Source organism: Vulpes vulpes, chromosome 11 (genome assembly GCF_048418805.1).
Source record: "Vulpes vulpes isolate BD-2025 chromosome 11, VulVul3, whole genome shotgun sequence".
In the NCBI taxonomy this organism is placed as follows: domain Eukaryota; kingdom Metazoa; phylum Chordata; class Mammalia; order Carnivora; family Canidae; genus Vulpes; species Vulpes vulpes.
In genome coordinates, this window is record NC_132790.1 from 54,686,767 (window position 1) to 54,713,883 (window position 27,117).

The following is a 27,117-nucleotide window of genomic DNA, read 5'->3' on the forward strand; positions in this document are numbered from 1 at the left end:
GGCTCAGTGGGTTAAACGTCTGCATTCCGCTCAGGTCATGATTTCAGGATCTTGGCATGGAGCCCTGTATCGGGTTCCCTGATCAGTGGAAGCCTGCTCTCCCTCTTTTTCTGCCCCCTCAGCTCTTGTGCTCACTTCTTTCTCTCTCTCTTTCTAATTTTTTGCAGATAATCACAACTTAGATATATTCCTGCATTACTTGATTAGAATAACTGATCCAAATCACCTCCTGACAATAGAATACAAGGTAGCCCTGAGGAAAAGCTCAATTCTCCATGCATCCAGCAAGTACTAGCTGAGTATGGTAAAGGAGGAAGGAATGAAAGGTCAAATACAGTCACAGGCATATACATATTCAGAAAAATTACAACCCCAAATGACAAGTGCTGTGAAATTTAAAAATTTCAATGTTGTTAAAAGAACACAATTTAAGGGAGGATCACTGGGTGGCTCAGCAGCTTAGCACCTGCCTTCAGGACTCCCTGCATGGAGCCTGCTTCTCCCTCTGCCTGTGCCTCTGCCTCTCTCTCTGTCTCTCATGAATAGATGAAATCTTAAAAAAAAAAAATGATTTAAGGGAAGCCTGGGTGGCTCAGGGGTTGAGCAGGGCGTGATTTTGGGTCCATCTCGGATCCCTGGATGGAGTCCTGCATTGGGTTTCCTGCGAGGAGCCTGCTTCTCCTTCTGTGTCTCTGCCTCTATGTCTCTTAAATAAATAAATAAAATCTTTTTAAAAAAAATATAATTTAAGATTTATTTACTTATCTGAGAGAGAGAACAGGAGAGAAGGCGCTCATTGCACAGGCATGAGCTAGGAAGGAATCCTCAAGCAAGATTCCCCACTGAGCACAGAGTAACTTGGGTGGATCACATGACCCTGGGGATCATGACCCAAGTCAAAAACTGAGTGGGTTGCTTAACCTAGGAGTCCTCCAAAAATACAAATTTTTAGAAAGATTATTACCTCCCCACCCACTCCCCCACCCATCAAGTATTTGCCAATGTTCCATAATTTTTATTACATATTCATTCATTTGGGTTCCTCTTTTTTTTTCACTGCGCACAAACCTGTCGGTCTCCAGCATCAAGAGCTTATGAGGGCCCTCATACAGGGACAGCCCTTACAAGATCTGCCCGCAAGTCAAGGAAACTAAAATGAGAAGGGATTGGCAGACCTGACAGGGACCTCCCAAGTTAGCTTTGTAGACTTTTGTTCTCTTATCTGCTGAACCTAAAATGTTTTACCTTGAACATTCTGGGGTTACCCCATGCAATACCCCTTCTCCATCAAGATACACGAGATAACTGTTAGAAGCCAACAATGGGGACCTGAGAGCCTAACACCCAATCTCTTTCCCTAAACCTTGGGTGTCTAGTCTACCCTCTCCTCATCTTCATAATTTGATCTTGCACACAGTTTCTTAATTTTATTCCCACTTATTTGTTGCTTTTCATGCCTTTTTGAGTGGATAAGAGGAGAACTGGTTTTGTATCCTGGTTTTGTATCCTGACAAACATATACACACAAATACCTGAAAGTAAATTATATGGGGCTACAACAAAATAGGCACTGATGAACTGGGCAGGCTGTTGCTAAATTATTGTGCTTGGTTCTGCAGTAGACCTTTTACGATCAAAGGGACGAAAAATCAAAATATGAATGCTAAAAAAAAAAACCACCAAATATAAACACCAATCTTCCTCGAGAGGGAATTTTATTTTATTTTTTTTAAGATTTTATTTATTTATTCTTGAGAGACACAGAGAGAGGCAGAGATGCAAGCAGAGGGAGAAGCAGGCTCCATGCAGGGAGCCCGATGTGGGACTCAATCCCGGGTCTCCAGGATCACACCCCAGGCCAAAGGTAGCGCTAAACCGCTGGGCCACCGGGGCTGACCCCCCCCCCCCTTTTTTTGAGAGGGAATTTTATTTTCAAGACTTCAAATCTGAAGTGTAACTTTCAGTCTGACATGCACAAATATTTGTAGTGCTTTTCTTTGCGTAGATTTGTTAGTAATATTTGTATAAATAATTAACAGTATCAAAACACACAATTTAGTAAGCAAATAACCAAGAGTAAAGCAAAGATGCTGCAGATGAAGATATCTTAGTTTCTTATAAAAGGCACATCTATGTATTGCACCCTACACTTAAAGTGAATACAATTACAAAATTAATAGCAATTGTGGAAAGTCCCAAATGTCTAGAATTAACCACTATCTCTTGCTAGTAGACATTTTGTAGCAGAGATTTTGCTGCTCCTTCAGAATTGGTTTCCAAGTTATTAAGAAGAATAAATCCTAACAGGGACTCCTGGGTGGCTCAGTGGTTGAGCAGCATCTGCCTTCACAGCTCAGGTCGTGATCCCCTTTCCCTCTGCCTCTCATTCTCTCATGAATAAAAAAATAATAAATCCTAACACAAAAACTTTCTCCCCTATTAACATTCAACCTACAACTGAAGTTTGAATCTAAAAGGGTAGATTCTTAAACCTTACTTCATCCATACTATGTGGGGATTCTATCCAAGATTCCCTCAAACCTCCACAGACTGGAGTTGGCCCATAGCTGACTGGAGCTAGGATTATTACTTTTATTTGTTCCTATGTGGCTTTTCTTTAAGTCCAATTACATTGGTAAAACAAATCTTCCTTTTTAGAATATTTCTCTAAATCCCTAAAAGCTCTGATAAAGCTAACAAAAAAAAAGAAAGAAAAAACAAGGGGAAATGGTGACGGGGAGTGGAAGGTCCGGGCTTCCAGTTACAGAATGAAGAAGTCATGTGAAAGGCACAACACAGGGAATATAGTCAATGGTACTGTAATCGTGCTGTATGATAACAAGTGGGATCTACATTTTCAGGTAGCACAACATATAGTTGTCCGATCACTCTGCTGTACACCTGAAACCAATGCAACACTGTGTGTCAACTGTACTTCAAGCGATGGGGGAATTCTGAAGGATTATTTAATTTTTTTTTAACTTTTATTTATTTATGATAGTCACAGAGAGAGAGAGAGAGAGGCAGAGACACAGGCAGAGGGAGAAGCAGGCTCCATGCACCGGGAGCCCGATGTGGGATTCGATCCCGGGTCTCCAGGATCGCGCCCTGGGCCAAAGGCAGGCGCCAAACCGCTGCGCCACCCAGGGATCCCCTGAAGGATTATTTAAAAAGAGCAGCACTGGCAGGTAGTTAGGCAGTGATTCCACTGGCCCCAAATAAATTCCTACACTTTACACTTCCAAATTTCTTCACTTATATTTATGTACAGGCACACTCCCAATTTATTATCAGAAAATACTTCGTTTGATTCTCAAAAGTCAGCCCAGGCAGTCTAGCATAAATGCCACCATCCCCCCCCCCAAAATGTCACCATCCCTATAGAGTTATGGGGACACTGAGGCTTAAAGGCACACAAGGTCACCCGCAACACACCTGAAGAATGAGAAGGGGCGCTAGACGCTCCAAGACAAGACTGGACCAAATGGACCACCACATTCAAGGCAGCACTGCACATATTCCAGGCAAGAAAGATTCACGATCGATCACAGGAAATACAAGAGCCCTTCAGTTGGCAACTATATACAGTGTGGTACCTCATACGGTGGAAAACTATGCACCAAGTGGAAAACTCTGCTGCAATAAAAAGGGAGGAACTGTGGACACAGGTAGCAGTGTGGATGGCTTGGCTGCAGTATGCCATGTGAAAAAACCTGACTTTAAAGTCTTCAACTCTGTGTCATTCTGTTCTCTGACATTCTAGAATAGACAAACCCACAGGCCTGGGGAACAGATCCATGTTGCCTGAGGTGGAGGCACAGGACATTTTGGAAGTGATGGAAGCGTTTTGACTGTGGTAGTTTGCACACCCTGTATAATCTCACCAAGATGGGCAAAACCATACACCTGAAGAATGTGAATCTTACAGTATGTAAATTATACTCAATAAACAAATACCAAAAAAAAAAAAACAAAACCCACAAAATAAGAAAGCACCAGAGTCAGGCCTTCTTTCAATCAAAGGTTCTGCAGCATGAACTGCAGACAAAGCATGGGTTTGGGGTGGTGGTTCTGGACATCTTCAAGGCTAAGGAGATGGAGGAAAAGCAGAGAAGGGGGGGGGTTCCTTCCTGCAGCTTCTACTGAGCCTCCCTCCTCCTCCTCACTCAAGATTAGGGCCATAAACGCCCAGACAGTCTAGTTCACACCAGAGAGCCAGGAGGCAGCCATCCACAGAAGTCCCCTCTGTGTACCAGCAGCAGCTCCATTTAGGAGTCAGAACCAAATCAAGGCCATTGGGGAAGGCAGGGAATCCCAACCCCTAAACGGCTCTGTAAACTCCATGAGGGAAAGGACTGGAGGCTATTCTGCTGTTTCTCCAGGGCCTACATATACATACATACACACACACACACATTTTTTTTTTAACCAAGTCACGTCTCATAGAATTTTTCTGCATTCATCTCATTTTTCCTTAAACTGTGTGATTACATCAAGTACAAGGGACATGGGGGACACCTGGGTGGCTCGGCGGTTAAGTGTCTGCCTTCAGCTCAGGGCAAGATCCTGGAGTCCCAGGATCAAATCCCACATCCAGCTCCCTGCGTGGAGAATGCTTCTCCCTCTGCCTAGGTCTCTGCCCCCCTCTCTCTTTCTCTCTCTCATGAATAAATAAAATCTTAAAAAAAAAAATAAGTACAAGGGACATGAAAAGATTCGGGAACAGACAGAGCAGTCTCTCCTGGTTAGCAAAGAACTGGTGAGAGCTGGATGCAGGGTGGGGAGGCTTGTCGGTAGTGCAACCCGCTGGCAGGAGTCAGCTGTGAGCTAGGTGCAGGGGACATTCACTGCACTGATAGGGATGGCACAGCTAACTTTGGCCAGAACACATTCTGGCTATTAGTCTAAGGTCCTCCCCACGTTTCATGAGAAGTTTCATATGGAATCAGGTCAGGTGGTGCCTGCTAGAAGCAATGGCCCAAATGGGACGCCATCTTTCCAACTATATGCTTGCAGAGCCATTGTTGTCTCAGCCTCCAACCCAAACTCCTTGTGTCCCTTCATGACTTTGGGAGGGGGGTGGAGAGTGATAGGAACTGAGCAAACCACATCTCTGCTTGGCCTGATGAGTCCCTGGTTAGACTCTGACAATAGGAAAACAGAGGGAATAAAGATGTGCTCAATCTTGTGAGCTTCTGGGTAACAGCATTCAGGCTTCTGTACCCAGCAACATTGGAGCACTCCAGTGACAGCACCTCATTCAGTCTGCAGTTTTCTAACACTGGAGGAACCAACTTCACCATCCCAAAGAGAAATCCTTCCATAGGAAACTACTGCTAAAACTTTCTTTACCACATCCATATTTCTGCTCCACACTTGTCCATATATTCCTGTGGCTACATTTTCGGTACAAGTCTATAGATGATCCTAAGAAAGATCTCCCTCTGACCTTGATCCCAGAGAGGCAGAGGGCCCTGACCCAAATTTGTGGATGTGGCCTAAACACACCCTAATAAGGACTGCCAGCTTAGTCACAATTCTAATTTCAAAAACATCTGTGCTGAAGTAGTGCTCAGAACCATATTCAGCAGCAAAATCTGTGTCTATTTTTTAAAAGGTTTTATTTTAGGGGTGCCTGGTTGGCTCAGAGAAGCATGCCACTTCTTGATCTCGGGGTCATGAGTTTGTATATAGATTTCTTAACAGCATTTTCATAATTATCCCAATTAGTCAAAAAGAGTATGAAAGTAGTTCCCCAAACCCACTGACATTTCAAGAAAAACTTTTAAAACTGCAAGTGGTTAAGGCTAGAAGGAAACGGCTGGCCAAGCTTTCCAGAAGTAACAACTAATGGATACAGTTGCGGACACAGGTTTAGGAAGGCACAGGAGCTCCTGTTATTCCCACCCACTCCTCACCAGCTCAGGGTCCAGGGCTCATTCAAGGGCCCTCAAAATTCCCCAAGGTGTCAGGGCCACAAAAGAATGCCCTCAGTCTTCACAACTGACCTTGACCCACTTCATTCTCTTTTGTGTACACTGCTCTGTTTCATTCAAATTCCATTAATGTTGGCAGAATGTGCTATTCTGCAGAAGTTTGTCTGCATAAATCACAATCAAGAATTATCCCCCTTTTCATGACCAAGCCCAATATTTATAACACTTCATCTACTAATGCATTACTGAGAGCAGTAACTTTATCGCTAAAGGTTACCAGTTCCTTAGGGAATCTGTGTGGAAAAAGTTTATTTTTGAACAAATTACAACTGGCTACGAATTTTTGTGCCTTTTGGCCATTAAACTGGGATTATCACACAGATTCATTTTAAAAAGAACTCACTTGGTGGGATCTGATGTTCAGGTAAGGAGCTAAGATTGGGAGAAACTCCACATTAAGGAGGACAAAACAAAATATTGGCCCAAAGTCTTCAGATTAAATATGGATCTCCCCAAATGTCAGGTGGGTTACAATAGGAAGTGAAACTCAGAAACTGAGGTCTTCCAGCATTTCACTGCACCCTACCTTCAAAGCCAATGGTAAGCAAACTACCTAAAGCAGGAGGGAAGCTGGAGATGGCAGATGGCATCAGAAGGAAAGAACTACACTGGAACAAGGCTTAAGTCCAACAGTTTCTGATATAAGTAGCCAGCATTCAACCCCCATCCCTCTCCAATTTTTCTGCAGTTCTTGTCAGTCAATATACTCAATCTGGTTTCAGTCAATGTGGTTTGTGGGTATAGACAAAACCTCAAAGGGAGAGGAATAATTTAGTACTGAACAAGCACGAGGTCACATCAACTGAAGAGGAAAGATGGATCAAGCTTCCTCTTCCAAGTCACAATGCTTGAAAGGTCAAGAGAAGGGAAAAGAGTGGGCTGCAATGGGTGGCCATCTTGCTCCCTTTAGGCAACTGTAATTCTTTACCAATGTCTTTCTCTTGCTCTCTTCCAAAATAAGAGGTGGCAAAAAAAAAAAAAGCCTTACTGGGCCAAGCCTCTAACTCTTTGTTAGTGTTGGGGGGGGGGAGGGAACACTACTTTGAAATCGCCTGCATGGTAGGATACTTCTCAACCTTTTGCTTAAGTGTCACGAAGAATGACACCAAAATGGTCCTTTATTCACTAAGAATGAATGCATCTAAAATAAACCCTGCCCTGTGTGAGGAACTGAGGTGGAGAAACGGCAAGACTAAGCAAACCATGTGACTTTTTAAGTTAGCACCAGAGAAAATAAAATTGGGGAAGGGAGGGCAACATTTTAAAGGCATAGAATTGAGAAGTTAAAACTTCTCTTTAATCAGGAAAAATTACAAACCCTTTTGTCTCCTGGCCAACTAACAACCAACAAAAGCATTTTAACGATTTCACCTCCTCATTTACAGCTTCCCCCAAAAGCTAAACTTCCTTTCTATATATGTACAATGTTTGTAAAACGACAACATAAAAAACTAAACAGCTATGCTCAAAATTTTACATACAAGAAATTGTTTCTATTTTAAGCAGCACTTTAGGAAACCATACATTTTAATGTTGGTTTTAGTGTCCCGCAATCTGAAAGGACTCTAAAATAGTATCTATAAGTAGCTAACGTGGGAGGAAAAATTGGAGTGTAAAAAAGGAAAATTTACTCCTATTTTCAAATCTTTCCAGATTTTAAGATTTTATTTATTTATTCATGAGAGACACAGAGAGCGAGCGAGAGAGGCAGAGACAAGGGATCCCTTCAGATTTCTTTATTCCATGTCTTAAGTATTTAACTTGAAAATATCTGAATCATAAAGAATGTATAGTAGTACCAATGGAAGAACTTGTTTTCTTCATAAAACATCTTCACTGTTTCCAAAATATGTGTTTCTGATCATTGGAAATAAAAATTCTGCAGACCAAACACAAGTCTATGCTACCCTAAAACCAGTGTAGTTTAGGTTCTAGGAAGAAGAAATCAAAGGTTCCTCAGACTCCTGATATCACAACAGCCTCGCCAAACTAGCCATGGCCCACTTCCCTGGGATCCACATTGGTAAAGTCCATCCCTATGCACTTTAATGGCAAGCTAAGGCACACTCCAGTGCAAATTTTAAGAGTGCACAGATTACATTCAAGGCTAAGGAATTAAGGTATTTAAAAAAAAAAAAAAAAAAGGAACATTTCTCTTCCATACATCTTCATCAAGCATTTTTAAAAAATTAATTCAAGAGACTTCAACTTGCTAAACTGGATTCAAAGCATCAAGCTCCAAATATTTCCAAGTTATGTGTGGAAAGTTTGATTATCTGGCAAATAGAGGAGATGTAGGTGTTAAGACATAGACGCCAAATCTTGTAGAGCAGGTCAAAGAAATACTAGAACACAATTTCTATTCATTTTCCCCCTCTTGTTCTTACAAAATGTCTTTTGATATACAGCTTATAATTAATCTACATAGCACGTACATGGTTTAAACACACACACACTGGAGGTGCTTGCCTGAAAAAAATTAAGACTCTAGGACTGTAAAATATATTGGTACTAGTACTGGTAATATCCCCATTCACCATTACTTAATAAGACACAAGACAAGAATTCCTTCCAGAACCAATTTTAAGGCCGCAAATGGTCTTTCTCAAAGTGGTCTGAGTGGTTTCCTGAGGAAAGACAGTAGTCCAAGCCAAGGATGGTCAATCTCCAGGGATCATACTGGGTTAGAATTCTAGGACATTATATTTGTAGGAAGTCTTTTTTTTAAAGCCCAACGCAAGGACTAAATATAAATTATCTCAGCACCTGCACTTCATTTTCCTTCCTGGAGACCCAGGAAAGTACACTCCTGCTGGCCCTGCCTAACTGGGTACAGTCTTGCCATGGTCAGTGGCTGAGCTACAATGTTGCCCTTGGCTCAAGAGGGCAACTGTGTCCCCCCCACCGCCCCACATTGCTTCGACAGGACCTTTCCTAGGGACAGAACACGCTCACACCTCACTCTGCCGCCCACCACTTGCCCGATGCCCAGCCCTCTGGCACACAACACACACCCTGGCCGCCCCCACCCCGAGGTCTGAGCCTCCAAGCGTCCCTCCAGGGCTGCATCCAACACGTCAGAGAATACAATGAAGAGCAACCCTCAGGCAGCTGGAGCAGCCCGCTCAAGCCGCACTGAACTCAGCCCAAAACTGCGTGCACAGCCTTTCCGCGAGTGCTTCTCAGGTGCCCGCAAGGAGAGGAGCAGCCACCGTCCCACGCGTGCCCACCACCGAGACGGCCGGGGGCGGGGGGGTGGGACGGGACACCACCCCCCGGGCCCCCGCCGGTCCTGACCGCTGCGCCGTCGTCCCTCCACCTCCCCCCACCCCGGCCCGAGGAACCGTGCTTCCCGGCCTGGCTGCGCCTGGGGCCTGCGGCCTTGCAGGCCTTCCAACTGACCCTTGTAGGCACAAAACGAACGGAAAACCCAACCTACGTCTTTCTAAATGAGCCACGAATCTCTTATCGTTTTCTGGGAAAACACAATTCCCTTGAGGTTTTGCAGGTACATTTTAAATCAAGTTCTCAAAACACCTCCTTGCCAATCCAGGGGGATGCTTAAGAAAAGCGGTGGGGAAAGAGATCCTGCCGGCTGCCTCAGCATCCCTGGGTGTCCCAACTACTGGAGGCACCCTCCCCAAAATTAAATGGGGAGAGAAAGCCAGGGTTCCAGCCTCCTTCCAAGGTCAGGAGGCATCACTGTAAGGCAGGGAGGACCCTGAATTATTTAATGGCGCCTGTCGACACAGAAGGCAACTCAGTAAAGAAACACCTTTTGAAAAACGAGGTAGACTCTGCACACAGAAAACTGGGTTTAGAGATTCCATCCATCACAATCAAACAGAAGACAGTCACCTTCCAAAATGCCTTCATACTCCCTTCCCAGTCAGAGGCATGGTTTTTTATAAGAACAGTATTCCAAAGCAGTTGCTGATCACTTCCTTAAAAAGGAAGGGAGAATTTGTGGGTGGGACCCCCTATATGAACCTCATGCTTTCTCTCCTGATATTTTGGTCCTTTATTCACAGCATTGGTTTCTCAACTTTAAACTAAAAATTTCTAGCATTCTAAATGCAGAGATAATGAAAGGGCTAAAAATCAATTTCCACGTTTTCTTCTTTAAATAGAAGAGGGGAAGCAGAATTCCGCTCAAACAAAAAATTTCATTTTCTAAAGAATATTTAGTTTGACAATGTTACATCTTAGTATCTTTGCCAAAATTCAATCTAGTATTGCACAACTTACAAAGTGAATCTTCAGGGCATCCAGGAACCTCCAGGGAGAGGCAAGCCTCACTTCTCACTTTACACTCGCCTACACCGTTTGAATAGTTTTATAATTTTAAAAGTGTATAAATCTTTTACAAGTCTGGCAACGCTGAGCATCTTTTATTTTCACCCAAATAAAATGAATGTGGATCTCTAACGGGGAATAATTTAAATAAAACCTGACACTTAAACTCAACTGCTGGGAGGGAGAATTCAATCAACGGCCCCTCCCAGGAGGGAAACTGGCGGATTCAAGACGCTCTTTCCCTCTCCCTTCATTACCCGCCCCCCCACCCACCCACACACATTTATTTGACCCTAAATCTTCAAGTGATTTGACTCCGTCTTTTCATTCCTGGGCTTCAAGATCGGCATTTAGCTCATCCATTTTTCTAAAAGTGATGAAAGAACTTACTACAAACATTCACCCACGAATGTGGAAACTTCTAAGATGAATCTACTCAAAGCTTAAAAACGAAGGAAAAGAATGCCCCCTAGCCTAATACCTATAAAGGAAACTTACAAATGCGGCACCCACAACAAGCAGATTAGAATTTCAAGTTTTTTCCAATAGGAGACGCCGGCTTAAGGCCATCAGGCAATAGCTCCGCCCTCCTGCCCAAATAACAGGTTAGGAGTGAAGAAGGCTGCGCTGTGCAAGCCCCTGCCGCGTTCGGCACCGGCACGCCCGCTCCAAGTCGCGGGCAGCAACTTCCACTAGGACTTTTGAAACCTTTGCCGTCTGCTCTCCCGCCAAGGCGAGACCACGGCGATCACACACATCTCCCGGGTCCACAGGTAGATGGCTTAACTACCGACCCTCCCAGCGGACCTAGCGCCTCAACATTTTCGGTCCCTTCCTGGAATGCGCTCAGGTTAAGTGGAAGTTTTCTCCCATGATGTAAAGAATAAGGAAGGAAGTGCTTATTCGACAGCCGAAAGGGCGAACTCAAACCCAAAGGCTGCAGCGCACCCCCGGGTTGCAGCCGCTGCAGATGGGTCTGGTTCTTCTCCACTGGCAACCGAGCCCCGGGCAAAGCGGGGTGGGGGTGGAGATACCTCCCCGGCCAGGGAAACCAGTTTCCGCGGGGCTAGGGGTCGGGGCGGGCGGGAGCGGCCCAAGGGACTCCCAGCCTGGCGAGGTCAATGGGCACGGTGTCCCCCAAGCGCGCACGTGGAAACCGGGTCTCCAGACACACGCAGTCCACACCCGCACAGCCATGTCTACCCGAGCTCATGCCCTCCCCAAACGACCACAATCTGCAAACTTGCCAAACAAAATGAGAACATGTGCTACGGGAGAGCCCGCAGTGCACTACTCCGGGAGGCCTGCGCGCCCGTACCAGCGACCAGCGACCACGTCTACAGAGACATACACTCCACTCTCCAACCCGCGTCTCAACGGATTGCGCGTTTCGTCAAACAGAAACGTTAAAAAAAAAAAAAAAGAAAAGAAAAGAAAAGAAAAGAAAAATCAAAATCCACCAAGAGGGGGTGTTCTCAAACCGAGAACCATCGAGGTAGGGGCGCGGGAAGCCCTCGCGCCCGGAGACCAGCTCTACGCACACCCGCCCCAGCCCTGCAGGAGCTGGCTCGTCCCGGCTCCTCCCGCGGGAGACAAGGGCTGCCACCGGGTGCCCTCCGGGGCAGAGGGGACTCCCCGTCTTGGGAGGCTCCCGCGGTCTCTCGCAGCGGGCACCCCGAAGCCAGCCTTCTGACCCCCCCAGCGGTAGAACAAGCGACCGGGGGGCGCCCCACGTGCACGCCCCGCCCCGGCACCGGCGCCGCGGTCCCCCGCCGGCAGGACGCGCGCCCGCGGCGGCCGACACCCCGCTCCGCCCCCGGAGGCCGCCCGCGCGCTCACCTCGTCGTCGTGTTGCTGGCAGAAGCCGAGGCGCTCGGGGAACACCGACAGGATGGAGAAGGGCGCGCCGGGGAAGGGCGGCCCCAGCCCGAGCTGCGGCGCGGCGGCGGCCGCGGGCCCCGGCGGGCCGCGCTCGATGTAGTGGTCCTTGGTGAGGCGCACGCGCTGGTGCGCGCGGACGCAGTTGTCGCACAGGTGCTCCTGGCAGTCGAGGCAGCGCGACGAGGCGGCGTTGCCCTCGTCGCAGGAGCTGCAGCCGTGAGGCCGGCGCAGCAGCAGCGCGGACGGGGAGGCCGCGGGGCCGCCGGGCGCCGAGCGCGAGGGCGCGGGCGGCGGCGGCGCGGGCGGGAGCGGCGGCGGGGCGGCGGCGGGCGCGCGCGGGTGCGCGTGGTGCGCGTGGTGCCGGTGGTTGCTGTGGCCGCCCGCGCCCGCCGCGGCCCCGGCGCGCCCGTTCTTGGGCGGCGGCTCGTCGGCCGTGGCCACCACGGCGTCCAGCAGGTTGCTGAGCAGGAAGGCGGACGAGGGCAGCGCGTCCATGCCCGCCGCCTCGGCCAGCACGACCTTCTGGTCGCACACCGGGCAGCGCAGCTTGAGGGGCTCCCCGGGCGCGCCGCCGGCCGCCGGCAGCCGGTGCGCCTCGAGGCACGGGCGGCAGAAGGCGTGCAGGCACGGCAGGACGTGCAGGCGGCGCGCCGCGGCCCCCGGGCCCCCGCCGCCGCCGCCCGACGACGTGGACGTCTGCGAGGACGACGAGGACGCGGACGAGCCGGAGGAGAGCGGCGCCGGCGAGCCGCACATCTCCTTGCACAGCAGGCAGACCTGGAAGTCGCTCTCGGGGAACGAAGCCATTTGCAGGCCGGCCGCGAGGAGGGAGGAGACCAGAGAGGAAGAGGAGGAGGATGGCGGCCGGCGGCCGAGGCGGGTGGGGGGGCCGCCGACTCACTCGCACGCACGCATCGGCCGGGCCGGCGGGCCGGGAGCCGGCGCGGGAGCCGCTCGGCCGCTCCCCGGCGCGGCGGGCATCAAATGCCACTGTGCGGGGGCGCCCCGACTCCTCCCGGGACGCGGAGGCTGCGCGGCTCGGGAGGCCGCAGCGCCGGAACAAGTCCCGACACGCGCGGCGCGAGCGGGGGCAGGGAGGTCAGCGGGCTCCCGGGGGCGCGGGGCGCGGGGCGCGGGGGCGCGGCCCTCCCGGCAGGTCAGTCCCCCGAAGCGGAGTCCGCCGTGCAGCCGCGGTCCCGGCGGCCGCCGCGGAATTTGGTCCCGCGAGTGTCGGCCGCGGTGCCGTCCTCCCAGCACACTTAGTTGGGCTCTTCTCGGGGGAGGAGAGCGCCCCGAACTAGTGAAGGCGGCAGCGGCGCGACGCCGAGCCCGTGTGCCCCCGCGCGACGCCGGCCGCCCCTCCGCATGACGCGGCGGCCAGGGGCTCCCGGGTGGCCCGGCGCGCGGCGCTCGGGGCCGGCGCGCGGCCGGGCGCGGCCTCCCCGGCAGGGCGGTGGGCCCCGCCGCGGCCGCACGGCGCAGTACGCACGCGCCCCCCGCGCCTCGAGGCTCCCGCGCCCGCCGACACCCAACACGCACGCGCGCCCCACGCGGCCCGGCCCTCGTGCCCCGCCGCGCCCGGCCTCGGCGCCCCCCGCTCAGCCGCGCTGCAGCGCCGGGCCGCGGGTCCCCGCGGGCCGTCCTGAATTATTCATCGGCAGGAAGATATTGGATGCGCCCGCCGCCCGCTCCGCGCGAGCCGTCGTGCAATGCTATCCGCGCCCGCGCCCGCGCCCCTCCTCCTCCTCACGTCCGTCCTCTCTGGAACCGCGGCAGCCGAGGGGGATCACATTTCCTTTGTCATCGGGCCACTTCGCCCTCGCCTCGGTCCCCCTCCGATCCCGAGCCGCGAGGACGGAGCCTCCTCCGGGGCGCGCTGGGATCAGTGGAGCCGGCCCCGGCCCAGCCCGGGGAGCCCGGGGGCCGCGTGGCCAGCGCCGCCGGCCCGCGTCATCTTCCTCGGAACGAGTCGCCGAGCGAGACTCGGGTGGCCCCGGCCGCGCCTGCCGGCTGCGCTCGGGCGCTGCGCTCCGGCCTCGCGGGGCTGCGACCCCCCCCGGCCCGGGCCGAGTGCGCGCGCGCGTGCCCCTTTCTCTGCTTTGCCGCCTCTTCCTCCTCCTGCTCCCCTCTCTGGACGCCGGTTATTGGGACTGATTGGAATTCGGAATCCTTTTAATCTCCAAAGGAGCAAACTCACTTCCGCCCGAGTGCTGGGAGGGGGCTGGGGGAGGGGACGCAGGGGAGGGGGTTCCAGGCAAACAGGAAACATTAGCCCTCTCGGCACGGCTCGCTTTTGTGTGCTCCCTCCCTCCTCCCTCCTCCCTCCCTCCTCCCTCCCCCCTCCCCCCTCCTCCCTCCTCCCGGCCGCTGGGGAGGAGAACGCCCCCGGGCTCCGGTGCGACGACCTTTGAAACCTCCCGGAGCGAGGAGCGGAGGGCTACTCTTCGTTTATTTAAAAGAAAAGATTGCGTTCTGAACCCTAGTTCCACGGAGGCCGATAACCACTGCCGGTGAGGTCTGGGTTCTCCCCCCCACACACACACTTTTTTTTTTTCCTTTTTACGTTTTCTTAAGGACTCTGCAATAGCAACACCAAAACACGCACTTGCGTGCAATTGGATGCGTGGAATTTAACGAATCTGAATTCAGATCTGCGGAGGAGCCAGTTTCCTTTTGAATGTAATGGGGGTTGGGGGGCAGAGGGCAGCTGTTCAGGGAGGCTACCCGGTGATGGCCCCGCGGCCATCTGGGTGGTGTCTCAGGCTGCCTGAGCAGTTTTGAGAGAGGAGCTTGCTTGGCCCTAGAAGGGCGGACTTCGAGGAGCAGAAGGGCCACATCCCAGGATTTAGAGGGTATCTGGTCTGAAGGCCAGGGGGTGGAACAGCTGTCCCCACTGTCAAGCTGTTAGTGACATCTTGGGTTCTACTTGTATGGGCAGCTAACTGGATGAATCTCAAAAACACGATAAGAGAAAAAAGCCAAACACAAAAGAGTTCATACTGTGTGGTTCCATTTACAGGAAATTCTAGAATAGTCCAAAACCAAGATGTGAGAATCCAAAAGGCATCCCTGGAGGTAAGGGACTTGGACTGGGAAGGGGGATGACAGAAGCTTCTGGCATAATGAAACCAATATATCATTGGTGTGTACATTTGTCAAAACTTGTAAGCCTGCCATTCAAGATCTGTGCAAAATTTCACTGTGTGTAAATTGTACTTCAATAAACAAACAAACAAAAAAACTCGGTATCCAGCTTAAATAACCAAAGAGAGAACAGAAGGAAAAAAAAAGGCAACCATATAAACATTCCCAGCTCCTCTGAATTTGGGTTCATCAGGATTCAGGGTGTTTCCCAGGGAAGATCAACATGGAAAGCTCTCAAATCCACCCAGCTGGACAAATGTGCTCAAGTCCTCAGGCTGCAGAAACACCTCCCTAAAGGGACAAATCCATCCTGAGGCCCTGAGATAGGTATTGTCCTGAGATGGGAAGAGCTTCCAGCTGGAGAAAGAGCCTGGCAGGCCCAACATGGAAGGCCAGGTCCTCAGCTGCTCTTAGAAGCTCTCCCCTCAGCACCTGGAGTGAATCTAAGCTCACGGAGCATTCACTGAACTCTGCAAGGAGTGTAAAAATTATTATCACATAAAACCAAAACATATGTTCATTGTATCTCGATAAAACTAGAAAAACACAAAACAAAGCTCTTCTTTGCCAATGAAAGAGAAGTAAACATACTTTAAGATTATGTTGGAGCTTCTCTTGCTACCATCTACTGCCAGTATGAGTTTCTTCCATAATTTGAGAGCTGCATGTAAACATGTACATGCTTCCACATGAATCTAAACACCTATAGAATTTTCTACCATACTGGCGTTGCTCCAGAGGTGTTATATTTCTAGAGTTTGTTTCTTTTCCTTTCTTTGGTTGTTTTTAATTCTTTTTTTTTTTTTAACAAAAACAAGAGGAAAACAGATGGGGGAAGAGAATTGCCAGAAGGAAGATGGCCCCAGAGGGTCACAGAAGGGATAGGCGGCCAGCCCTGCTGACACCCAGTTGGTCAGCCCCACCCTCCATGTCTAAAAAGGTTTAAAAAAAAAAAAAAAAAGGCCAAGGGGGGGGGGAAACCTCTACAGTCCTCCTGGTCTTAAGACTCTAAGAGAGAGTTTGCAAGTGGATGACCAAGATGAAAAGCCAACTGAAGGGCAGCTCGGGTGGCTCAGCAGTTTAGTGCTGCCTTCAGCACAGGTTGTGATCCTGGAGACTGGGGATAGAGTCCCACGTCGGGCTCCCTGCATGGAGCCTGCTTCTCCCTCTGCCTGTGTCTCTGCCTCTCTCTCTCTCTCTCTCTCTCTCTCTCTCTCTCTCTGTGTCTCATGAAAAAATAAATAAAATCTTTAAAAAAAAAAAAAAAAAGAAAGAAAGAAAAGCCAGCTGAAACATCTTACATCCTAGAGGAGCAGAAAGGTGTAACTCCAGGAACAGGAATCAAACTTGACAGCGGTGTGTGGGTTAGTTTCCTGGGGACAACTGCTCAGAATAAACCAATAAAGTAAGAGAAGGGAGAAAAAAAGGTTTTGATTTTTTTTTAAAGATTTTTATTTATTTATTCATGAGAGACACAGAGAGAGAGGCAGAGACACAGGCAGAGGGAGAAGCAGGCTCCATGCAGGGAGTCCAACGTGGGACTCCATCCTGGGTCTCCAGGATCACACCCTGGGCTGAAGGCGGTGCTAAACCGCTGAGCCACCTGGGCTGCCCAGGAGGGTTTTTTAAATATGGTAAATAGATAAAGAACAAATTAGGATTGGACTAAGGCTATAGCTTATTCATGAGAGGAATAAGAGCCACCTATCCAGATGAAAGGTCCAAGACAAGTCCCCTGCTATAAACTAGTATTAAATTTTTCATTGCCACTAGCTAATAAACACCCTTCCTTAGCAAGGGAGGAGCAAGCAACCTTTCAGTTTTCCCTCCACTAGTTAATATTACACAGGGGGTACATATATATTTCTGGATCCTGAAAATCATTTGTATTTTTTTTAAGATTTTTTATTTGTTCATGAGACACACAGAGAGGCAGAGACATAGGCAGAGGGAGAAGTAGGCTCCTTGCAGGAAGCCCAATGTGCAACTTTATCCTAAGACTCTGGGATCAGGCCCTGAATGGAAGGCAGAAGCCCAGCCGCTGAGCCACACAGGCGTCCCTCCTATTTTGTTTTCAAAGATGACATTGGATTGCTGCTCTCTCAGACCTGGGGTGGGGGGTAGGGAGTGGAGTGGCTAGACTACATTACCATCACCTGCTTTTTTTCTTTTTTTTTTTTTAAGATTTTATTTATTTATTCATGAGAGAGAGAGAGAGGCAGAGACACAGGCAGAGGGAGAAGCAGGCTACTCGGAGGGAGCCGGATGTGGGACTTGATCCTGGGACTCTGGGATCATGCCCTGAGCCAAAGGCACACTCTTAACCACTGAGCCACCCAAGCATCCCTATCATCTGCTTTTTTCATCTGGTCCTTTAATTAAATATTTGATGTATCCGCTTGTTGTGATGTCAAAATTGCACCTTTCACCAGCATCCTGAGGGTGCATTTACATAATTTTAAGTACACAAATCAGCAGAGTATTCTCTTTAAACATTAAACAAATATTACACAATTACTATTTTGAGCCATATAGGTAGAGAGGTACCAGCTTAACAGACACTGTTGAATCATTGCCTGCATCCTGCCAGTTGCAAGGGTGCAGTGGAGTTCTACATACCTAGCCAACCTTGACTCTACCCTGACTCTGGCCTTGAAATCATTTGACATAAGTGTGTCAGCTGCTTTCATCAACCCAGAGTTCAGAATAGCAGCACATCAGGACCATATAACATAAGCTCTAGTCACCTAGAAATTTATAGACTACAGTAGAGATATCTGAATTGTACATGTGAAAGGTAAAAAATCCATAAGCAGATGTGGTAGTTAAAAGTAGTGCAGAGCTCAGCTAGGCTTATATCCCAGCTCCACCACTCTTTACTGTGTGACCTTGAACTAGTTAGACTCCCTGCACCTCAGATTTCTCATGCTTTTAACGGTGCAAGCACCTAGCTCACCAGGGATAAATGAGCTACTAAAAGTACTGTGCTTGGGATCCCTGGGTGGTGCAGCGGTTTGGCGCCTGCCTTTGGCCCAGGGCGCGATCCTGGAGACCTGGGATCGAATCCCACATCGGGCTCCCTGTGCATGGAGCCTGCTTCTCCCTCTGCCTATGTCTCTGCCTCTCTCTTTCTCTCTCTGTGACTATCATAAATAAATAAAAATAAAAAATAAAAATAAAAAAAAATAAAAGTACTGTGCTTAGTATAGCACCAATCACATGTAAATACTCAAGCACACATTTAAATATTAGCTTTTTATCATCATTATTCTGCATTGTCCCTACCACTTAAATGTATCATGGCCTCATCACTGCCTTCCACTGGCCCTCTGCCTCTTGTACAACCAATTGAGTTTTCCTTCCCTCCCTAACAGAGTTGCCATCTCCTGTCACTCTTCTTCAAGCCCCCAGTGTGGCTGCCTGTGGCCCACTATGTTGAAGCTAAGCTCCCAGCCTAGATTTTCTAAAATGAAATATCTACCTTTCATAAGGGGGCAAATAACAGTAAAGGTGGTTTTTAAGACAAACATAGCAGAAAATCAAAATATGTATAAATCAATACGTACTGTATATCTGAGCAGCTTCTTATTCCAGATGCTCTCTGATTTTGTAGCTGAAAATCTCCATGCCATTTAAATTTTCCTTTTTCGGTCTAACCCAGGCCCTCACTCATTCCACCTGCTCCAGATTTCAAGAGCTCCCTCTTACCTAAATTTGACTCAAACTTGGGACACCTGGGTGGCTCAGTGGTTGAGTATCTGCCTTTGGCCCAGGGCCTGATCCTGGAGCCCTGGGATTGAGTCCCACATCAGGCTCCCTGCATGGAGTCTGCTTCTCCCTCTGCCTCTTTCTCTGTGTCTCTCATGAGTAAATAAATAAAATATTTATTTATTTTTTTTCTCCCCCTCCCCTAAAATCTTTAAAAAAAAAAAATTTAACTCAAACTGCTTAACCTGACGGCCAAGATCTCCATGCCCGATATCAAATCTCCCTTTCTGCCACTCTTCAACACAAACCCTGCCCACCACCTGTCTACCTACACCCAAACTCAACTGCTTCAGACCCATTGTCTTTTGCCTGGCCCTGGCTATTCTGACTCCATGTCTCCCGGATTCCTTGCCTGTGCTATTTCGGTTGCTATCTCTGTCTCTCTCAAATAAATAAATAAAATCTTTAACAAATAAAATAATTTCAAAATGCAAAGTAAACAAATATAAAAGTAAGTAAAACTAAGTAAGCTTAAGAGATAAAAGCTAAAAAAAGAAAGAAAAAGGGGTGGTATATAGGGAAATAAACAAATGCTTATATCTGGGGGCAGCCTGGGTGCTCAGTGCTTTAAGGGCCACCCTTTGGCCCAGGGCGTGATCCTGGAGACCCGGGATCAGGTCCCCCATCAGGCTCCTTGCATGGAGCCTGCTTCTCCCTCTGCCTGTGTCTCTCTCTATGTGTCTATCATGAGTAAATAAATAAAATCTTAAAAAAAAATGCTTATGTCTGATGACAACATTTATTGGTTTCCTCCTACCTGATAACACCCTCAGGAGGTGCCAACAGTCTGCTCAGGAATTAGGAATCCCCTTAAGAGAGGCCTATGACCAGGCTGGGGAGACCTAAGGCACTGGCTTGTAGCCACTGAAAACCCATGGTCACCCATGCATCCAGCACCCATCATCCAATGAAGAGTCACTGAGGGCCACTGGTGTCCAGACCAGAGCTTGCAACTTAGCCCCCACCTCCAAGGAGCTGGCTGTTTTGTATGGGAGACAAACACATGAAACTACTACAGTGTGGTTTGGCAGAAACCTACAGCAGCAGGAATGTGGGAGTTTGTGTCTAGATCTGGGGAGGGAACCTGCCAGAAAGGAGAGAGAGAGAGAGAGAGAGAGAGAGGTAGAGACACAGGCAGAGGGAGAAGCAGGATCCATGCAGGGAGCCTGATGCAGGACTCAATCCCAGAACCCCGAGATCACAGCCTGAGCCGAAGGCAGACACTCAACCACTGAGCTACCCAGGTGTCCCTCAAAATTTTTTTTTGTATTTTATTAAGATTTTATTTATTTATTCATGAGAGACACACAGAGAGAGGCAGAGACACAGAGAGAGAAGCAGGCTCCATGCAGGGAGCCTGATGTGGGACTCGATCCAGGGACTCTAGGATCATGCCCTGAACCAAAGGCAGATGCCCAACCACTGAGCCACCCGGGCGTCCCTCAAAGTTGGTTTTGAAGGCTGTGTAAAAGTTTTCCAGTAGAAGAGAGTAAGCAGTCATAGAGGGGACAGTCTAACAAGCACAGATGTTGGAGACAGTGCGCAACTCCCCAGCAATGTTTCAGCAAGTGCATGCAGAGCAAAGGCAACGGGCTGGGAGGCTGGACAGCTGAGTCACTGTCGAAAGGCCTAGAGGAGGTCAGGGTTTCTGAGTTGGGATTTTAAGAGGAGATTGCCACGGTTGTGTGAAAACTATTACACACAGACAGAGGGAGTGGCTGGTACAAAAGCACAGAGGTCAAGAACGAGCAAATCCCAAGGTGAGGGCTGGTAAACACCTGGAGCCCATGAGTCTGCACAGGTGGGGTTGTGCAAAGTGTTTGCTTCTCACCTGGGCCTGAGTGCTTTCACGTAAGTCCTTAGCCTGTCGCCCCACAGCTGAGGGCAACCAGGAAAACAACATGACTTCACAGATTTGTAACAGAGGCAATTTAGGGGAAAGATTCTGTTGGACAGGTAATGGAACCCAGCGGTCAGTGAGAGCAGGAAGCTGCTGCCATTTTTGCCAGAGGGTCAGAGCTCAGGGGTCACCTGCTGGAAGCTGAAACCACAACAGGCCTGAAGCTGGAGCCACGGAAGAGACGCAGCCACAGATGGAGATAGGAGCAGCTACCCAGGACGGAGAGAGGAGGGCAGAGATACCCTGCTCTTTCCCTTCCTCCCGCTTTCCAATCCGCCAGCAGCCTCTTCTTAGCCAAACTGGGCCAGAGACCGACTGACTCAGGAACCTGGAGGGTGCAGATGCCAGGATCAGCATGTGCATGGTGGGACACAGAGCCAGGCAGGCAAGAGCAGGAGCAGGTCTGAGGGCACAGGGGTCCACAAGCAGCCTTGTCAGGATCTCTCCAGGAATTGTTTTGTTCTTCCTATAAATTGCACCTATAAATTGACTTCCTATACTTCCTATAAATTGATTTCCTATACTTTCCTATACTTCCTAAAAATTGATTTATATTCCTATAAATCCTTTTGGTACCAGTACCAGCATAAATCTAATCAACCCCCAGGACCAGTATCCAGCAGCTCAGGCCAAACACTTTACAGTCATCCCCACCTCTACTTCTTCACTTTTGTCTTTCTCTCATCCAATCCATTATGAAATCCACCCCCTTGATCCCTGGGTGGCTCAGTGGTTTAGTGCCCGCCTTCAGCCCAGGGTGTGATCCTGGAAACCTGGGATGGAGTTCCACATCGGACTCTTTGCATAAAAGCCTGCTTCTCCCTCTGCCTGTGTCTCTGCCTCTCTCTCTCTCTCTCTCTCTCTCTCTCTTTCTTTCTCTCTCTCTCTGTCTCTCATGAATAAATTAATAAAATCTAAAAAAAAAAAAAAAAAGTAATCCACCCCCTTCACTCTCTGTTCCCTGAGCCAGTTTCAACTTAAACGGCGCTAATCATGAGAAGACAATATACTCCACATTCACTCATGTGCACACCCTCCTCTTTCAGGGTCCATTTCTTTTTTTTTTTTTTTTTTTAAGATTTTATTTATTCATGAGAGACATATATCGAGAGAAGCAGAGACACAGGCAGAGGGAGAAGCAGGCTCCATGCAGGGAGTCCGATGTGGAACTCCATCCCAGGTTTCCAGGATCACGCCCTGGGCTGAAGGTGGGCACTAAACCACTGAGCCACCCAGGGATCCCCCAGGGTCCATTCCTAACGTCTGGCACATAGTAGGTGCTCAGTAAATAGCAGTAGTAGGAACTCATTAAGTGAGTTCACCTGTTGCTACATTCCCCCACTGTATTAACTTGGATAAGTCACTCCTCTGGTCAGTTGGGAGGTAGGCTGCAGGTTGACCATTCCTGCACAGCCTCCCCCACATGTCTGTTAGTAGGCTGGCCATCACAGGGCTAAAGGGGATATCTGGACATGTTTCTTGTCCTCCAACGACAGGTTGGCCTAGGTGGTCACAGGGGTTCAATAGCAGCAAGAGGGTTCAGTTTCCAAAGCTTAGATACTTACAGTTTTCCTCTTACGTCCTATTTGCTACCCCTATTAATCAAAACAAATCAGATGACCAGTTTTTGTGAGGGGGCACTAGGAAAGACATGAATGCAGAGAGGCATGAACAACTTGAGGACCATGATTCCTACAATCCCCTCCAACAGGCAAACATGGTCAATTTCACAGCAGAGTTAACAGCTAAAGTGCAGTGAGTGGGAGGCGGCAGGGTATAGAAATTACTTCTGACCCAGGATTATGGAAAAGCAGTGTACTTTGAGTCAGCCTTTACAGGGTAGGTGGATGGAGGTGGAGGAGGTAGAGGGTAAGGACATTGCAGATGATACAGCATCAAAGTGCTTGCAGAGAAAAAGTATAATTAGTAATAATAATAATAGTATATATCACCATTTCTGGGCTTTTCTATGTACCAGGCCCTGAGCTAAAAAAATTTAAAGCGTTATCTTCTTTTTAAAAAAAAAAGCATTATGCAGGATCCCTGGGTGGCTCAGCGGTTTGGCATCTGCCTTCAGCCTAGGGCATGATCATGGAGTCCTGGGATGGAGTTCCACATTGGGCTCCCTACATGGAGCCTGCCTCTCTCTCTCTCTCTCTCTCTCTCACTCTGTGTGTGTGTGTGTCTCTCATGAATAAATAAATAAAATCTTTAAAAAAAAAATAAAAAGCAATATCTCATTTAATCCTTATAATCATCCAGAAAGCTAGGATCTATCTTTACCCCAATTTTATAGAAAAGGAAAACAAGGCCTAGAGAAAGATTTTTTTAGATCACCAAAAGTACAATCCATGAAAGAAGAAATTGATAAATTGAATAAATTGGACTTCATAAAATTTATTTATTTATTTTAAGATTTTATTTATTCATGAGAGACAGAGAGAAAGAGAGAGACATAGAGAGGGAGAGGGGAGGAGGGAGAAAGGCAGAGGGAGAAAGAAGCAGGCTCCCTTTGGGGAGCCTGATGTGGGACTCGATCCCAAGACCCCAGGATCACAATCCCAGCCAAATGCAGACACTCCACCACTGAGCCACCGAGGCTCCCCTGGACTTCATAAAATTTAAAATCAACACAAAAGAGAATGAAAATAGAGCAGATTAGAGAAAAATCTTTGCAAAGCATGTATCTGATAAAGGATTTATTTCCAAAATATATATAAAGCACTTTCAAATAAAGGGAAAACAATTATAAAACAACTTTCCCCAAAAAAAGGCCAAAGCTTTAAACAGACACTTCATGATTTGCAAATGAACATATAAAAAGAAACATATGAAAAGAAATATTAGATGTTAGAGAAATGCAAATTAAAACTACAATGAGGGGCACCTGGGTGGTTTAGTCCATTAACAGACTCTTGATTTCCTCTCTGGTCATGATCTAGGGGTGGTGGGATCAAGTCCCTCATTGGGCTGCACACTCAGTATACAGTCTGCTTGAGGGACACCTGGGTGGCTCAGTGTTTGAGCATCTGCCTTTGGCTCAGGACAGAATCCAGGGATTGAGTCCCACATCTGGCTCCCCTGCATGGAGCCTGCTTCTCCTTCTGCCTATGTCTCTCTGTGTCTCTCATGAATAAATAAATAAAATATTTAAAACAAAATGAATAAACAAAATCTTAAAAACACAATGAGGGCAGCCCAGGTGGCTCAGTGGTTTAGCGCCACCTTCGGCCCAGGACGTAATCCTGGAGTCCCAGGATCAAGTCCCACATCAGGCTCCCTGCATGGAGCCTGTTTCTCCCTCTGCCTGTGTCTCTGCCTCTCTCTGTGTGTGTTTCTCATGAATAAATAAATAAATTGAATTAAATTTTAAAAACCACACACACACACAAAAATAAAAATAAATAAAAAAAAACCCCACACAATGAGAAATGACATGCGTCTCTTACAACAGCTAAAATTGAATAAAAACACAAAACTGAGCATACAAAGCTTTGATGAGGACGTGGACAAAACGGAACTCTCATACCTCCCTGGTAGAAATGTAGAATGGTACATGTTTAAGCCATTTTGTAGTTCCTTGAAAAGTTAACAGCCATTCCACTCACAGGTATTTTTCCAAGAGGAAAGATACACTCATCCAAACAAAGACTTGTATATGAATGGTCATAGCACCCTATGTGTAATAGCCAAAACTTGAAAACAACCCATTGACCATTAGCAGATGAATAAATCAACAAATTATAGTATATCCACACGATAGAATATTACTCGCCGATAAAAAGAAATGCATTACTGATTCATACAACTTGAATTAATCTCAGTCATGCTGAATGAAGGAAGTCAGACCCCCCACCCCTGCCAAAGTACAAATTGTATAGAAGAATATACATTATGTGGTCCTACCTATGTAAAACTCCAGAAAATGCAAATTGACCTTTAGTGAAAGGCACAACAGTGGTTGCCTCGGGGAGAGAGGTTCAATGGAGGGATTATTAAGGGGCTCAAGAAAACTTCTAGGGGTGAGATATACTCATCCTCACGGTGTGGTTATGGTTTTGCAGAAATACCCATATATCAACATTGGTCAAATTGTGTACTTTAAGTGTGAACAGTTGATTCATTGTATATTAGTTATACCTCAACAAAGCTGTTTTATTTTTAAAGATTTTATTCATTTATTCATGAGAGACTCAGAGAGAGAGAGGCAGAGACATAGGCAGAGGGAGAAGGAGTCTCCATGCAGGGAGCCCGATGTGGGACTCGATTCCGGGTCTCCAGGATCACACCTTGGGCTGAAGGTGGCACTAAACCGCTGAGCCACCCAGGCTGCCCTTTACCCTTTTATTTCTTTTTTTTTTTTTTTTTTATTCATGATAGTCACAGAGAGAGACGCAGGCTCCATGCACCGGGAGCCCGACGTGGGATTCGATCCTGGGTCTCCAGGATTGTGCCCTGGGCCAAAGGCAGGCGCCAAACCACTGCGCCACCCAGGGATCCCCTACCCTTTTATTTCTAATCACATCCTTGTGCATTTCCTAAAAATACAAACATTATCTTATAGAACCAAAGTACAGTTACCGAAACCAGGAAATTTTGCATTTATCGACTCCTATTACCTGATCTATCAGCTGTATTAACATTTTATCAGGGCAGCCCTGGTAGCGCAGTGGTTTAGCACTGCCTACAGCTTAGGGTGAGATCCTGGAGACCCTGGATCGAGTCCCACATCGGGCTCTCTGCATGATGCCTGCTTCTCCCTCTGCCTGTGTCTCTGCCTCTCTCTCTCTGACTCTATGAATAAATAAATAAAATCTTTGAAAAAAAAAATTTTATCAGTTGTCCTAATAATGTCCTTTCTGGACACATATGTGTTCCCCTTCCCAGGCCCTGTCGGGGCACATGCTGCCTTCTGTGCCCCACCTGTCCCCGTTAAGCTGGGATGGACCCTCCACCCTCATTGTCTCTCAGGGCCCTGACACTGCAGAAGGTTCCAGGCCCATTGTTTTGTTTCCTCATAGGGTTCAAATGCCCCCGAAGATCTCACCTCTCACCATGTTGTTACCAAGCTCTTCTTGTCCAGACCCAGGGGAGGGGCTCCTTTCAGAGCCTTGTAAAACCTTAAATAAACGACATGAACAAATTCCACTTTGACCACTATCTTGTTAAAATTCCTTAAAAAAGTTAACTCGTTGGGCCCAAAGCACCTTAACAAAAGCCAGGCTGTACTTCTCCTACTATTCACTGTTCCTCAAAGGGTTTTATGTGCTGTTTAATGATTTTTCACAAATAGTTTTCCTTGCCTTTAAAGTTGGATTAATTGAATTTTAATTCAGTAGGATCACCCTCTAAAAAAAGAAACACTGGTTATGCAGGTTGAATTAAGGCCACTAGACTAATTGAGACCTTCTCCAAGCAGAGTAGGATTTTTTTTTTAAAGATTTTATTTATTTATTCATGAGACACAGAGAGAGGCAGAGACACAGGCAGAGGGTCCTCAAGGGGACCCCAATGTGGGACTCGATCCCAGAACCCGGGATCATGCCCTGAGCCAAAGGCAGATGGTCAGCCGCTGAGCCACCTAGGAGTCCCGAAGCAGAGTAGGATATTTTTTATTTAAAGATTTTATTTATTTAGTCATAGACACAGAGAGAGAGAGGCAGAGACACAGGCAGAGGGAGAAGCAGGCTCCATGCAGGGAGCTCGACGTGGGACTCTATCCTGGGTCTCCAGGATCACATCCCAGGCTGCAGGCAGCACCAAACCGCTGCGCCACCAGGGCTGCCCCAGAGTAGGATTTTGAAGGGTGGAAAATCCAGCCACGTGGCACCCTGAACACACCTCTCCTTTGGACCATAAAGAAAACATCCCCTGTTCCTTCTCAGAAAGGAAACCTGCCATTGCAACCTTCTTGGGCTGCATCTACTCATCCTGTTAGTGGGTAGACCTAAACTACTCCTGTGGTTGTCCACTTGTCCTGACCATTTCAGGAAGCCACTGTTATTTAAAACAAACAAACAGCATTTTTGTTTTGATTAAAATAAATCCTTGAACAGATAAAACATAGTTGGAATTCCCCAAACACAACTATACCTAGAAAAGTTTAGACTTTCTCTCCCGAATCCCAGCCTC

General features: G+C 48.0%; 1 protein-coding gene across 1 annotated transcript in view; it reads right to left on the reverse strand.

Annotated features, from left to right (window-relative positions):
- TRIM71 (tripartite motif containing 71) overlaps window positions 1–13,087 on the reverse strand; it is a 63,789-nt gene extending 50,702 nt beyond the window's left edge. The window contains exon 1 of the mRNA XM_072726346.1: window positions 12,132–13,087. Coding sequence (XP_072582447.1) covers window positions 12,132–12,980 — 849 coding nt within the window. The 5' untranslated portion in view covers window positions 12,981–13,087. The remainder of the gene's footprint in view (window positions 1–12,131) is intronic.
- Between the last annotated feature and the right edge of the window lie 14,030 nt (window positions 13,088–27,117).